Raw genomic sequence first — 15,462 nt, forward strand, 5'->3', positions numbered from 1 at the left:
ACCGCACCTGGATTCCCGGCAGTGTCCCTGTCTCCAGCCCTTTGGAGCACATGAAGACGGCACTGTCTCTCCCACGGACTTGTGCTCAGATGGTGCCTGGAGCCAGGGAATGCAGGGGCCTTCCTGGAGGCTTCCATCAAGCCCATGGACGATGGTATCGTCCTCGGGAAGGAACCCTCTGGGTATTTTCCAAGGAGAGTCTCAGAGATGGTGAAAGCAGGCACACTTTGAACTCTGCCTCAGTCCCCCGTGGGGTGGCTGTGTGGCCTCCCTGTTAGATGGGGAGACGGAGGCTGAAGACAGGGAGGAGAGACAGAAGTGTCGGTGGCCACAGCAGGGGCTAATGTCCCCTGAGCAGCCACAAGGTGCGCAGGGTGTCACACGCATAACTCAGATACGTGGCCTCCGGCCGTGCTGCCAATGCCCAGGAAGGCACCTGCTGCAGGTGCTTGGGGGGTTTGGGGGGGGGGGTAGGGAGTGTAATTCCACAGGCTTGGGGGAGAGTGGAGGAGATACAGACATCCCACCTAGCCAAAAGGGGGTGACGGTAACCCCTCGCCACTTGAGATCAAGTGTATAACCCTTAAATCATGTCCCGGAATGAATCGTCCTCATCATAGACTTTTACAGACGTTATTTATTAAGTGCCTCTTCTGTGCCAGGCTCTGGGCTAAGAGATCTCCCTCCCCATCATTCCCATTTTACAGCTGTGGGGAGGGAGGCTTGGGTACATTGAGGCAGTGAATGCCACGCGCCCCTCCCTGTGTCAGCGTCCGTGGCGGGGGGCGGGGGGGGGGAGGAAGATGAAGACAGGAGGCGTGAGGATGGTAATGATGTTCCACACTGATGTTCAAACACCATCTGAGCTCCCAATCAAGCCAGGCGTGGTGCCGGCTGAGGGGACACCGAGTGAAGGCAGTCCCTGCTGTCAGGAGGATTAACGACAGTGGGAAACACCAGCCCACCGACAGGTAAGCGCCACGTCAGTGCGGTGAGGTGAGGGCTGGCGTGAAGTCGAGCCGAGGAAGCCGGCTGTGAGCGGCTGTGAACATCAGCTACGACTGTCTTCCTCCACTGGCCATCCAGGGAGCTGGATGTACCGTACTGGCGGGCTCCGCGGCCTTTGGGGGGACGCCTATTCTCTCCAGACGCAATCTGCCTATAAAAATGGTCCATGGAGAGCTTTACTGCATCTAGAGGACGACATAAAAGACAGGGAAATGGTTTACAACCCATAAAGCTCCATCAGGATGGGGGAGACCAGGGCAAGCCCGGTGACTGGGTAACAGCAACCACTGAAGTGCTTCTAGAGATGCCCTCCAGCTCGGGGCTTGAGCTGTGGGCAGTTGAAACGCCCAAGCCCTGGGGCGCCTGGGTGGTTCAGTCGGTTGAGCGTCCAACTTGACTTCGACTCAGGTCATGATCTCATGGTTTGTGGGTTTGAGCCCTACGTGGGGCTCTGTGCTGACAGTGTGGAGCCTGCTTGGGATTCTCTCTCCCTCCTTCTCTCTTCCCTTCCCGCTCCCCCCCCCCCCATCAAAATAAGTAAATAAACTTAAAAAAAACAAAAACAAAAACAGGGGCGCCTGGGTGGCTCAGTTGGTTAAGTGTCTGACTCTGGCTCCGGACATGATCTTGTGGTTTGTGAGTTCGAGCCCCGCGTCGGGCTCGGGGCTGACAGCTCGGAGCCTGGAGCCTGCTTCGGGTTCTGTGTCTCCCTCACTCTCTGCCCCTCCCCTACTCACAATCTGCCTCTCTCTCTCTCTCTCTCTCAAATAAATAAACATTAAAAAACAAAAACAAACCCTGAAGGCCTGACATCCTGGAGCCCACTGGGAGTCCCCACCTGGGCACCCCACATCATGGAACATCCACGCATCTGTGGTTACCATTCAAAGCAGTGAAAAGCCTTCCCCTGGGGCCAGCTCTCTGGCCAGCATCCTCGACCCCTCCTGTGCTGTTCTAGTGAATTCCCAGACACTCAGTTATAGCAGGAAACTAATGCTTTTAAATTACAATAATTTTTTTAAGTTTCATTTTGTAGTTTACTCCATCAAATATTTATTGCTTCAACACAAACCACCCTGAAATCTAACACAACAATTGATTTGCTGACGGTTCCACAATTCGATCTAGGCTCAACTGAACGGTTCTTCTGCCTGGCAGCGCGTGGGCAGCTGCTTCAAGGATGTGCCCACCTGCTCAGGCCTGACCTGGATTATTGGTGACAGAGGAAGGGATAATTCACAAAAGAATGAGCCTGTCAGCCAGTCAGTGCTTATGCAGGAGACACACAGGGCTTAACACAAACAGGCCCCCTGCCTCCTGCCATAAAAACATTGTTTGAATCTCACCTCAAGGAAGCGTCACACAAATTCAAGTGGAGGGACAATCCGCCCGCAAACCTGACCTCTCGTATGCTCCTCATTTCCTGCGTTTGTAGGAAAAGTCCGACCCTACATCGGTACCACAAACCACCTCTCAGACACCTATCCTAGACTGCTGAAAGCTACTGCGACAAACCATCAACAGTGGCACAAGTCCTTCCACGGGGGCCTTGGCGTGTGGCCTCATTGTTCCCGTCATCCCGGCCGCCCAACGTGTTGTGTGAGCCCAGCCAAGACCAGAAGAGCTTCCCAGCCCAGTTCAACCTAAACATAAATCCAGTCTCGTGAGCTCAATTGCTTTAGCCACCGGGGGTGGTTTGTTACGCAGCCTGATTGTGGCCATAGGTGACTGACGCAGTTGGCTTTCAGTTAATGACAGAAAGCTCGACCCAAACGAGGCAAGCAGCAGAGTTTATTGGCTCGCTGACATGTTAGTTTAGTAACAAGAAAGGCTTCAGCTACAGCTGGAGGTGGAGCTCACTCCCACAGTGTCGTCCAGCTCTCTCTGTGGCTCGGCTCAGCTCCACTTCCTATCCTGTGTTGTCCCTATTCTCCGACAGCCTTAAAACCCTCATGCCTGCAAGATGGCTGCAGCAGCTCCAGGCCTCGCGGCATCCCATCTTGGGTACTTAGCACAGAAGAAATAGAGCTCCTCTCCCCTAAAAGTCCCGGGCCTGCAGGCCATTGACTTGGATAAAGTCACGTGATCATCCCTGAGCCAATCGGCGAGACTGGAGAGGGGCTGGGCGGACTATGCTCATTAGCCTTCTTCGACCAGAGGAAGGAGGATGCCCAGAAGAAATGGGGGGCATCAAGGTCACCACTGGCACAACCTTAGTTGCCTCCATCAGGTCTTTCACCGGCCCCTGGCCAAGTCGGTCTCCCGCATCCTCGTCTGTGAAATAAAGACCTCCATGGGACAGACTCTAGAGCGGTTGTGAGGGCACTCAGAACTTGGAACAGAGCCTGGAGAATCGGGAGAGCTTCAAAAGTGGGAGCGGTCATCATCATGACTCTGGCCGCACCCCCCATTTCCTCACGTGGTGCACCTGACGCACGGGTCACGCATCCCTTCTCCACACCCCCTTCCTCAGCCGCTGTGACTTCCTCTACCTCCTTCTTGATGTTCCTTCTCGGGTGCCTTCCTGGCATCCTTTTACCCCATGCGCCCCTTCAATAAGGGGGCTCCCCAGGGCCTCCTCCTGGGCCCACTGCTCTGCCTACTGTTCTGGACTCCTGCAGAGGTAGGGCTGGCCCAGCCTCTCCAGAGTCCTCCCCAGTGAGCATCCAGCCCATGGATCCGACTGCTCGTTAGATGAGTCCCCAAGGTGTCAAGGTCACCTCAAACGAAAAGCAGCTCCAGAGAGCTGGGCACACAGTAGGCACTCAGTAAATGCTGGCTGCAGTGGACATTTACGGTTCCTCTTCTCGGCATCTCTTCCTACCAGAATTTCTTGATCGTGTGCTTTGGTGGGGATTGACACGGACACACGTGCACACTCACACATGCACACACCCAGCTCCTAAGGTAGCCCTGAAAGGCTCCGCCAGTTTGTACAACCCACTACCTGGTCAGGGCGATTACTTTAGGGATGGACGAGTGGCCCAATCCAGACTAGTGATACAGAAGAAAAAAAACTGCTGGAAGCTTCCGGAAAAGAAGTTCTTTTCTTCAAGAATGATGGGGAGGGGCGCCTGCGTGGCTCCGTCGGTTAAGCGTCCGACTTCGGCTCAGGTCATGTTCTCATGGTTCGTGAGTTCGAGCCCTGCATCGGGCTGGCCGCTGTCGGCACAGAGCCCGCTTCGGATCCTCTGTCCCCCTGTCCCTCTGCCTGTCCCCCTCTCTCCGCCCGTCCCCCGCTTGCGCTCTCCCCCAAATAAATAAATATTTTTTTAAAAATTTGATGAGGAAAGGGGAAAGAGCCCTCACCACCAGAAATAAAAGGAGAGGGAGGAGCTTACAGCTGATAGCACTGGCTGGGTGTGTGGAACCTTCCCTAAAAGCCACACTGTTAGGACTTTTCAATTACACGAGCCAATACATTCCCTTTGCAAAAAACACTTTGAGCTGGGCTTTCTGCTATTTACAGCGGAAAACATTCTAACTCCTCTCAAGAAAACCTTCTTCTCTGAGTTCGGGCACACTGTTCTCTTAGCCCAGAACCTTCTGCCGCCATTTTGTTTCTAACGCTTGCTCACTCTTTCAGGCTCCGGTGTCAGGTTCTCCAGGAGGCCTTGCTAGGACGGCCCCACCTCTACCTCCCCACACCCAGATTAGGTGCTGATCCTCTGGGCTCCCATTATGCCTCAGACGTCTCCAGTGCTGCCCTTTCCACGTGGTCTTAGGGTTGCGTGCTTTTGGGTGTGGTCTCCCACGCTTGGGAGCAAACAGTTCCTAGCACGCCTCAACATCTATTTGGGGAATGAGCAACTCACAGGCAAATGCCACTGATAAGTGGAGGCACTGGGATTTGAACCCAGGACTGTCTCCTACGCGGTCCAACACCCACCAGAGGCCCTGCTCCCTGAACACCCCACTCTGCCTGCCCAAGCACTGGGGTCCCGTCACATACAACCTGCCTGCCCATCTGAGGGCAGTAGGTGTTCTATGGCCCAAGCTTCCTCCCCTGAAGGGCCTTGCCCACAGGATTAGCCGTGGCCACGCCTCTTGGCCGAGATTTGCCACTTCCTTTGATATCACACTGGATCAGTCCCCATGCCACAATGAGAACATTCAGCATGTCCCACGCAGCGACCTTTCCGAAGACCCAGGATGCCTCATGCCAGGCCCCAGTTTGGATTGCTCTGCCTTCTAGAAGTTCACATGGGACACGGCCAGGCCCTTATCCACGTGACCGCCCATCAACTAGTCAAAAATAGCTGTCTCCGCTCCCTGATCTGCTCTGCCAGCCAGTCCACCGCTGTCCAGTAATGAGACTTTTAGACTCTTTGCCATTTGGCTCTGTAAATATTGGCCAGGGTCTGGGGTGCGGGTTGGTGGTGGGAAAAAGAAACAACATTCTTGAGATTTGTAGGAGGCAGAAAACCTGACTCTGTCATTCCAGCCCATTGTGACAGGGTCCTGGGGCAGAGGCTCCAAGGGGGGTCGCTCAGTTCTAGAACGCTCTTGAGGGACACCTGGGTGGCTCAGTCGGTTAAGCATCCAACTTCGGCTCACGTTGTGATCTCGCAGTTCGTGAGTGCGAGCCCTGTGCCGGCAGCTCAGAGCCTGGAGCCTGTTTCAGATTCCGTGTCTCCCCCTCTCTCCACCCCTCCCCTTCTCTCTCGCTCTCTCAAAAATAAACAAACATTAAAAAAAAATTAGAAAGTTCTCGAAGGGTCCCCTCGATCGCCAGCATTTAAAACAATCTGATTAGGGGGCGCCTGGGTGGCTCAGTCGGTTAAGCGTCCGACTTCGGCTCAGGTCATGATCTCGCGGTCCGTGAGTTCGAGCCCCGCGTCGGGCTCTGTGCTGACAGCTCAGAGCCTGGAGCCTGTTTCGGATTCTGTGTCTCCCTCTCTGTCTGACCCTCCCCCGTTCATGCTCTGTCTCTCTCTGTCTCAAAAATAAATAAACGTTAAAAAAAAAAAATTTTTTTTTAAATAAATAAATAAAACAATCTGATTAGGATGCTTAGAACCAATCTGATTTTTGCAAATCGGACTCATCTCTCAGGAAGCCGCCATGCTAACGCAGTTAGGTGTGCAACCCCGCTCCATGACAGTGAGTTTTTCTAGTCGGTCACCCCTCTTCCCACCCACTGTACCCATGCCACCTCTTCTGCCAGTACTTAACCTTTCAGCTCAACCCTGCACTCGCTCACTGACTGCACGCCGTATGACAGGCCCCAAGGAAGATACAGAAACGGAGAAGACACACTTGCTGCCCTCTAGGAGCTCCAAATCGACTTTCAAGTAAGGCCACGGTTTCTCGGCCTCGGCGCTAGTGACCTCGTGGCCAGATGATTCTGTGTTGGGGGGGCCTGTCCCGATGCATTGCAGGGTGTTAGCAACATCCCTGGCCCCTACTTACCGGATGAATCCGCTCCCCCGAGTGTGACAACCACGGGTGTCTCCAGACATCGTTAAATGTCCCCTGGAAGCGCAATCAGGCACTTTCCATACGTTACTTCATGTAATCTACGTGGTATCTGGGAGGGGGTTATGCCTTACCAGCCTGCAAGGTTGTAGGGGTGGGGAGGCTAGGATCCGGGGAGATTAAGGGTATAAATTGCTGAAAGCACAGCTCCCCATGGGACTTAGAGGACCAGGGCCTCCACCACCCTTCGCACGGTGCTGTGCTGCCTCCTAGTGGGAGAGCCAGGCATGTCCACAACCGGCGGTGCGGGCCGGCCTTCCCTCCTTTCCTTCCTTTCTTTTCCCCAACTGGACGCCAGGTGGGATTTGACAGGGCGTATAAAGCAGACGCCGCAGAATGGAAGGATGTATATACACATATATGTGTGTGTGTATATAACAGAATCACAGAACATCATGAAGAGAAAGGAAAACCGAGACCAGGAAATACACAGAATGATGAAGGCCACGCGAGGGGGACATCCGTGTGGTGAAGGCATGTGGCGCAAAGGGCGACGTGCTCTTCTCCCCCTTCGGCAGACGAGGAAAGGAAGGTTCCAGAACCTGCACAGGACGTGGCGGAGCCCGGAAGGTGAACACCTCTGGAGCGTCTGTTCCCTACCCGGCGGGGCTGGGTGTGACTTCCGCCAGGGCCCCGTGGCGCTCACCGGATCCTGCTGAGCTGTACTGACACGGTGGGCGCGTAACAGCTCATCCCTCCTCGGGCGGCGGGCTCCCAGCCCCACTTGCGTCAGTAGTGGTGGCTGACGGTGATATCCACCCACCGGCACGTCCCCAGTCAGGCCCCAGAGACCCCCGCACTCTGGCAGACCAGGGCCACCACCTTCCTTAGGGTCCATTCGTCCCCCTCGGAGTCACTGAGGGCAGAGGCCCGCCGCTTGCGTCAGTGGGAGGCTTTGCCGGGTGGCGTCGTCAACACTCTTGGAAGTTCCTGAGCATGTTCTTGGTTTCAGCTCATGTCAGGATCTCACAGGTTCGTGGGATCGAGCCCCGTGTCGGGCTCTGCGCTGACAGCAGGGAGCCTGCTTGGGATTCTCTGTCTCCCTCTCTCTGCCCCTTCCCCACTCCCCCATGCACTCTCTCTCTCTCTCTCAAAATAATAAGAAAACATAAAAAAAGGGGGGGGGGTGCCGAGGTGGCTCAGTCAGTTAAGCATCCAATTTCAGCTTTGGTCACGATCTCACGGTTCGTGGGTTCGAGCCTCGTGTTGCGCTTTGTGCTGACAGCTCGGAGCCTGGAGCCTGCTTCAGATCCTGTGTCTCTCTCTGCCCCTCCCCTGCTCGCACTCTTTCTCTCTCTCTGAAAAATAGACATTAAAAAACAGTGTTAAAGAAAAAGAAGTTAACTGAACGCAGACCAGGCTGGTCCTGGGTTTCACCTCACTGATCTGAGAAGAGGGGCCTCAGGCCTGCCCGTTTCTGCCTGCTCTCCTGGCCGGTTTCCTCCTCTGACCATCCTCGGATGTGAGAATGGCTTTCCCATCATGGCGCCGTATTTAGAGAGGGTCCTCCCATTCTCCAGCCCGTGCCAGCTGTGGAATTGCCGAGACACCTGGGGGAGGAAAGGCTGTTCTGCCAATCAGCCCAGCCCAAGGACATCGGTGGGTCAAGTTCGAAGACTCAAAGGACCCAGAGCATGTGCGAACGTCACGACTCCTCCAAACCACACGCAGGGTCATCCCAAGCTCTGCACAACCTCTGGAGTATATCTTGTCTTAATTACTGTGTTGCCGTACGTCCCAGACTCTGACCTGGAAATCATACCTTGCTCTCCCTTCTCCCTCTTCCAGTCTCCCCCGCCAATCCACCCTCCGGGCAGGGCCACTGCACTGCCAGCCCACACAGGCTGCTGTGCAAACTGTCCAAAGGGATTAGCTGCTCCTTAGCAGAAGAGGGGGCTGGGGAGCCCAACGCTGCCAGATGTCTTAAGCATTTAAGCAAACGCGGAAAGCTCTTATAATTTTCTGGGTCTTACAAAGCTCTTTGCGGGGCGAGAACAGTCCCGCACGTACACCTGTTTGCCCCTGGAGGAGACGGAGGCTGTAATCAGCTTGAGTGGTGCTGCCTCATCTGTAAAGTGGGTCACTGGTATCCAGTGGGTCAATGGGTAGAAAGGATGTAAAGGGACACTGGCTGAGATTCACTGAGCGACTGCCCTGGGCTGGACACTGTACTCAGCCTCCCCACCCTTCTCCTACGTTCTGAACCTCACAGAGGTGGTACACGTGGCAAGTGGGGGAGCTGGGAGCTGGGCTCTAAGCCTGCCCATCTGCCAGTCCTGGCCCCCACTCCTGCTGCCTGCCAAGGGGAGGGGATTCCGTGAATGAGCTTACAGTCTCTGTGCCCTTCTCAACACCACCTGGCACTATGTGGGCAGCAAAGATTTCACAGGCTAATGGGGGAATCTCACTCCTGGCCAGGGATATCAGGTTTTGGTCTGGTGAATACAGGATCGATGACATCTGATGACAGCAAACTCCGTTGGGAGGGAAGCGGCGCTCTCTGAGAGATTTCCAGGTCCCTGGCAGGCTCACATCCGGAGCTTCGCTGATCCGTTACGGTTACTGCCAACTCCTCCATTACTCCAGCAGGGCGGGTAAAAGGAGTGTCTGCACCCTTACTCCACCCTGGGTCCTCCCCTGGCAAGGTTGGGAGGTGGAGGGGGGGGTGGGCCGGGGTGAGCTTTCCGTCTTGTCATTCAGCAGCCATTTCCCTCCCATTCAAAGCACCCAGCATTTAAAGAGGGTCTCAGTGTTGTGTGCCTTACAACATTGCTGGGCAAAGCAAAGGGCTGGAGGCTGGAAAGACCCAGGCTGCAGGCACTCACCCTCTCTGCCTCCAGCAGGGGAGCCTGGAGCTGCCCTGCGTGCCCCCTCCCCTCCCCACCCCCCTCAGTAAGCAGCATCGGGGAATTCACTCCTTTGAGGGCTCACTCCCTCTGGCACTTCCAACTCCTCTGCCTCAACTGGCTCCTCTCTTCCCCTCCCCAGGCTGGAACGGTACCAGCACACCCCCAGCCCAACCCAACCGCTTTTTCTTCAACCGTCCTCTCATCTCACCCTTTCTCCTGCCAGCAAAGTCACGGTCTCCCTTTCCACCTCCCCAATTACTCTCTACAGCCCCTGGGTTCTCAGTGAACCAGTCTGAGACCAGCACCTAACTGGGCAAACTGCCTGGGGCCCTGGCCTCCGTGGCCACCCTCTCCTCTCCCCAGGCCTCCATGACACCCCTGTCTTCTGCAGTGTCCTTTGCTTCCTGGGCCTTAGCTGTCAGTGTCCCCAGGGGCTCCTTGTCCTTGTCTTCTTCCTCCACCCTTGCCTCTAGTCACTTCATCTATCCCGGGACGGTTCAAGCCCCAGAGCGGAGTTCAGATCCTAATCCTGCTGCTTATGGCTCTTTAAGGTCCTGCCTCCTTGGATGTCCCTGGCACAGGGACATTCTCATCCTCACACGGCTGTGATGAGGGTTAGGGGGTTGTGTGTGCAAGAGATGTCGGCACACAGGAAGCGTTGGGCTCACTCCTACCGTCCGCTGATGGCTCTCTCAAGGGGCGCCGAAGTGGCCTGGGGCCCAGCTCCTGCAGGTCTCAGCCTGTCAATCTAGTCCCCGTAAAAGGGCCAGGCAGCTCTTTCTAAGATGGAAGTCTGATCGTGGCTGGGACTTTCCCCTGCTGTTGGCTCAGGGTCAAACTCCTGGCTGTGGCCTGCTGCCTTCCTCCCCAGCCTCATCTCGGGCCTCTCCTGAGTTCTCTGGCTCTAGTCCTTTGAACTCTGCAATGGGCCGAGACTCCATCCTCTGCCCGGACCACTCCTGCCCCCCAGCATCACCTGGACTCCCTAAGGCCTTAGCCATAGTTTTAATTCTCATTGCAGATACACACTTAATATATACACAGATAGCCACTGCTTCTCTCTTCCATCTTAGTTGGCATGAGTCAGTTTCAAGGTCTGATTGCTTAGGTACTTTAATGAATCCCCATTTTTGAGTGTAGAAACCAAGACTCAGAGAGGTTGAGCACGTTGCTGAAGGACGCCCAGCGGTCAGGTAGCAGAGCTGGGACTTGAACCCGTGACCGACTCCAGACTAACGGTGCCAGTGCCTGAAGCACGCCTCACCGGCTGTCACTTCCTTTCCGAGAAACCTGAGCATGCTCACGGTCCAGCTTTGGGTCTCAACCCTTCGCTTCCGGAGCCAGTGGGTGCTCACCCAACCCTGCTTCTTCACTGGGTCACAGCATCTTCTGGTTCCCAGAGCACCTGTGAAGGCTTCTCTCCTAGCACCTGCGTACCTGTCTGTCTCCACCCCCCGCCCCCCCCCCAGCCTTCTTGAGGACAGGAACTGCGTGTTTCACATCCGCATCCCCACCTCTAACCCTGGCTCACACTAGGTGCTCACTAAACGCCGAACAATAGACTGCTTGGGAACAACAGTGTTGATTCTCACGGTCACTCAGCAAAAACGTTTTGTTCATTTTGTTCCTGTATCCTGCCTTAGCCCTCTGGGGCCCGGACCCTTGGCCACGGAGGCTTTCCAGGGCTGGAAGGCCCTAGCTTGAGACTCCCGGAATTCCTGCCCTGGAACTGGTGTCCTGGGTTTCCAAAGCCTGTTTGTGATATTCCCACGTCCCTGTCCGCTCACGAGAGAGAGAGAGAGAGAGAGAGAGAGAGAGAGAGAGAGAGAGAGACACCGACACCTCATGATAATACAAGCCACCACTGAGTGTATGCTCATGGGGTGTCAGGTTCCCAATGACACCTTGCATGCCCTCTCACATTTAACCCTCAACAGCCCAAGGAGGCAGCTCTTTATCTCTATCTCCAGCTCACAGATGGGGAAAGCAAGACACGCACAGCTTCAATCACTTGCCCCATGCCCGTCGCCGCCCCACTGCCCCTTTCAAATGCAACTAGACTTGACTGACCTGACTTGGGGAAATGGTCTCTCTCTCCCAGTCCCTCTACCTTTCTGGAAAATATCCCTTCATCCATTCACTCCGCAATGAAATGGTGTGAGTCACGGCTCTGATGAACAAGGGCTTCCCTCTTGCCCTCCATCCGTGACCCCATAACACACCATCTGCCAACATCCAGATGTGCGACTGGGAGTTAGGTCAAAGCTGCAATATCTTAGAGATCCCAGAGGACCCTTTGTCCCATCCACCCGGCAGAGCCCTGACATTTGGGTCAGTGCTCCTTGCCGGGGGTCTCAGACCTACAAAGGCACCATGGATGTGTGCCTGCCTCGCTTCTCCAACCCCCCCTCCCCCCGCCATTGTCACGGGAGCACTGGGAACAGGAATGAGTGCTCTGAGTCTGGAAGTAAAGAAAAGACCCAGAAGAAGTCTGGGGAAGCTGATCTGAAAGGCAGGCCGCCCGGGGCCTCCCCCCTTCCCTCCTAAAAATAATATTCTATAGAGCAGGAGGGTCAGGAGGGATACGAAAGGTCACCTAGTCTTCCAGCTGGAAATGTCACCAATTAGATTTATTTGGGTCACAAAATTATTTCTTTATCGAGCAAAGTAGGGCAGCCTGGAAGAGTGGAAAGAACACACGTTTTGGTGTAAGACAGACGAGTTCCACCGCGAGCTTCCCAGCTGCCTGGCTCAGTATCAGAGAAATTAGCAAACCTCTCTCAGTCTTGGATTTCTCATCTGTAAGATGGGGATAACGATGCCTACCAAGCAGGGCCGCTGGGCCTGGACATAATACAAGGTTTGTAGTCAGTCCAAATGGCTGGCACACCAGAGGTGCTTCATAAAGGCGGCTGTAAGTGCTGGGGCCACTGCACTGGAGCGTGAGGGAGAGAATTGCTGAGTTTCTTCCTCCAGCCCTGGGGGATCCAGCCCCAGCCTAAGAGCCCAGGCTCCACACCACCATTGGTCCTAAGTCTTAAGCCTCCCTCCTTGAGGCCCCCAACTGGGCCCTCCCTTTCCCGGAAGCCCTAGGGCTCACCGTCCCTCAGTGCTGCGGGGCTCCCCATGTCACAGGGAAGTCTTCCCTCATCTGAGTGGAGACCTTAGGCCTCTGGAAAACAGCCTTCTTCTGGAACACGCGGAACATGCTCCTAACTGAGCTGAAGCAGGGAGGCAGCAGGGTAGTTGCTCAGGCAGAAGCCGGAAGCCACGGTGGCCCTTCTCTCTCACACCCTACGTGAGCAGTGGCTCTAGCTCCACAGACTTCCAGGATCTGACCACTTCCTCCCTCCACTGCCGCCTCCCCTGGTTTGAGCCCCTGTCTCCCCTGGGGTCCTGCCACAGCTTCCCAACCAACCTCCCTGCTTTAGCGCTTGGTGCATTCGGTTCTGCTCAAGCCAGACTGACCCTGCGACAATGGGATTCAGGGAGGGACCCTTTTCACGAAGACGGAGCAGAACGGGAAGAGGAAAACCCCGGCTCCTCCCAAAGCCGAAGCCGAAGCAAAGGCGTTGAAGGCGAGAAGGTGGCACGGAATGGTGTCCACAGCCACCAAAAAAGGAGAAGATCCGCATGTCGCCCACTCCCGTGTAAAAGAGCAACGCCCTCCCTCCCACCACACTCCCTTCCCTCCATCCTCGCACCTGCAGGAGGGCTCCCAGCTCACCTCACCACCTGCGTCAGCCCCCACTAGATGACACAACTTGATCCTTCTGTTCCCTGCAACACCGGTGGCAGTGCCCTGCACGTTAGAGACCCCTGAGGAGGACTGGATGCGTGAATCAACGAGTGGATGGTACCTGCTCCTAAACGCCCACCCCCTCCTGCTGGATGCCCGTTAGTCCCCACAACAGCCCCAGGCGGAGGTTAGGAAACTTGCCAGAGGGCAGAAGTCCTTCAGTGGTGCAACTGGAACTGGGGGTCCCCAGGGGCCTGACTCCCAACGCTCCTTGGCTTCGCTTGGCACCTGGACACGCTGCGGGCAGGGGCCTCACGGATTCCAGAAGGTGTGGGTCGCGCCCCCGGATCTGGTGAGAGACAGAGAAGCAAACGGGTACATTAAACAGCAGTGCCCGGCAAATAACTGGTGCCAGTAAATACGATTTGTTGTTAGGAGCCCCAACAGCAGTGTGCAGACATTTCTGTGCGGCCCAAAGGAGGCGCCTGTGCTGGACGCCCGAGGAGGAAGGTGCTGGAAAAGACGTCCGGAGGGAACAAGTGAGGTGGACCTTCAAGGGTAGGAGTTTGCCGCGAGCCGAAGGGCCCGGGGAGCAGGAAGAGCCCCGAGGGGTGAAAAGAAAGCGATCTGAGAAAAATGGGACTTGAGGAGCTTTGAAAGCCATGACAGAGAATAGTAGTAGTGTCAGACTTCCCCAGGTGTCCCCACGGCCCAGCCCGAGATCGGCAGTCGGTGCTGGGGTCTGACCTGACCGCCTGACAGGTTACGAGGCTGGCAGCGGGTGGGGGTCGGCCCGACGCAGCCCGGTCGCTGGACGGCGAGGCCACCCGGGTGCCAGTCCGCCGCCCCACTCCCGCCCACGGCGCGGTCGCTCTCCGGGTGGGCGGGGCCCGAACGGCCTCGGCGGACCGGTCCCTGGGGGACGTCACGCACGGAGGCGGGACCGAGACCGCCTGAGGGGGCGTGGCCCGACGAGGCTCCTGGCCCCGCCCCGAGAGAGGCCTCGGCCGCGAAGAACGGAAGTCCTTCCGCCTCCGCCCGCCCCCACGCTCCCTTCAGTCCCTCCCCTCAGCTCCGTGCGCAAGGTCGTGTCCCGGAAGTGAAGGGGCCATGTTGGTGGGTGACCCCGGGAAAGGTACCGGGCGAGAGGCGAATCGCGAGGAGTGGTAGCGCGCGCAGTCCGCGGGTGAGTGCGGGGAGGAGCCGGGGCCCGGGGCTCGCCGAGCCTCTGCTCAGGGCCGCGCTGGCGCCCCCCATCCCAACCCGGCCAGCGGGGGTCTCGCCCAGACCGCTCTAGTTTCTTCCCGGGAGGCCGCTCGGTGGCCGCGCCCTAGCCTCCGGAGGCCTCCCTGGGACCCCCCCCCCCCCCGAGCCGGCCTGCCCCAGCCCGGGCCCTCCCCATCCCGCCTCGGCCCGGCCCCTAGGGTCGAGGCAGGAACTGGGGACCGACCAGGGCTCAGTCGCCCAATCGCCGATCGACCTTGTAGTAACAGCCCTCGCGTGACAATCGCCTTCAACCTCATAGAGCACTTTTCCTGTTGATTTTCTGGATTCATCTCTCCCATTCCGGGAGGCCCTTGGGGCCGAGGGGAGCTCTTCTACAGTTGAAAAAAGGACAGGGACAGTGGCTTTGCTCGAGCTCGCGCAGAAAGTTGGTGAGGCCGGACGCTGATGGCTAACTGACTTCGGGCCCAAAGTTCAGATCTTTTTACCAAGTACCTCCCCCATTCGATCTCATTTCTTTATTTTTGAAATAGGGGTGATCATTTCTCCCACATAAGGACTTTGCTTCTTTCATCCAACTTATTTTTTGAGGCCCTTATATGTGCCAAGCGCTGTGCTGGGAAAGTTTGTAGAGCACCCCTGTCCTACGTGGTAAGGCCCCAGCGAATGGTAATTGTCCTTACAGAGGCAGGCAGAGTTGGGGGCAGGAATGCAGCCCCCCTTTCCAGCTATGTGCCTGTGGGCAAGTTACTTCCCTGTGGGAGCTTCAGTTTCCCCCACTTAAAATGGGGATGAGGACGCTGGGGTTGTTGACAGAATGAGACGCGTTATTCTGTGGAATGTGCCTGAAACATGCCTGATACATAGTAAACCCTCCGTAAGTGTTCACTGTCAACGTTAGGACCCCTGACCACCTCCTAGGTTTCTTCATTTAAATGTAATGGATGACAAAGCATTTTATGCCACTCAGTATTTGTGTAAAGGTTCATTGTTACTGAAGGCAGATGGTGGCGGTTCACGCAAAACTAAATCTACTATTTATTGGGCTGGGGGCCACTAGTCATAGCCGGCCGTGATAGCGTGCTTCTTTGTAGGTGCCAAGCACTATTCTAGACCCATTTACATACATTAAGTCATTTAATCCTCGTACCAACCGAATGGGCA

At 56.2% G+C, this 15,462-nt stretch overlaps 1 protein-coding gene across 1 annotated transcript; it reads right to left on the bottom strand.

The window, feature by feature from the left end:
* Nucleotides 1-619: 619 nt before the first annotated feature.
* Nucleotides 620-14,331, bottom strand: LOC109265244 (uncharacterized). The gene is made up of 4 exons (XM_053894754.1): nt 14,214-14,331; nt 13,822-14,054; nt 13,276-13,423; nt 620-1,193 (listed from the first exon to the last, which is right to left on the bottom strand). Exons 1-4 carry the CDS (start codon nt 14,329-14,331, stop codon nt 874-876), a joined length of 819 nt encoding a protein of 272 aa, XP_053750729.1. The 3' UTR covers nt 620-873.
* Nucleotides 14,332-15,462: the final 1,131 nt, after the last annotated feature.

This window comes from Panthera pardus, unplaced genomic scaffold (assembly GCF_024362965.1).
Source record: "Panthera pardus isolate Hobbes unplaced genomic scaffold, ASM2436296v1 HiC_scaffold_6, whole genome shotgun sequence".
Taxonomy (NCBI): Eukaryota; Metazoa; Chordata; class Mammalia; order Carnivora; family Felidae; genus Panthera; species Panthera pardus.

Excerpts from the sequence above, each read along its gene's own strand:
- LOC109265244 (XM_053894754.1), bottom strand. The coding sequence starts at position 14,331 with ATGGGGGGCGCCAGCGCGGCCCTGAGCAGAGGCTCGGCGAGCCCCGGG. Across the intron at positions 13,424-13,821 it reads GTAACCTGTCAGGCGGTCAG|ATCCGGGGGCGCGACCCACA; the intron begins GTCAGACCCCAG and ends GTCTCTCACCAG. Across the intron at positions 1,194-13,275 it reads TGAAGGACTTCTGCCCTCTG|ATGCAGTAAAGCTCTCCATG; the intron begins GCAAGTTTCCTA and ends GTCGTCCTCTAG.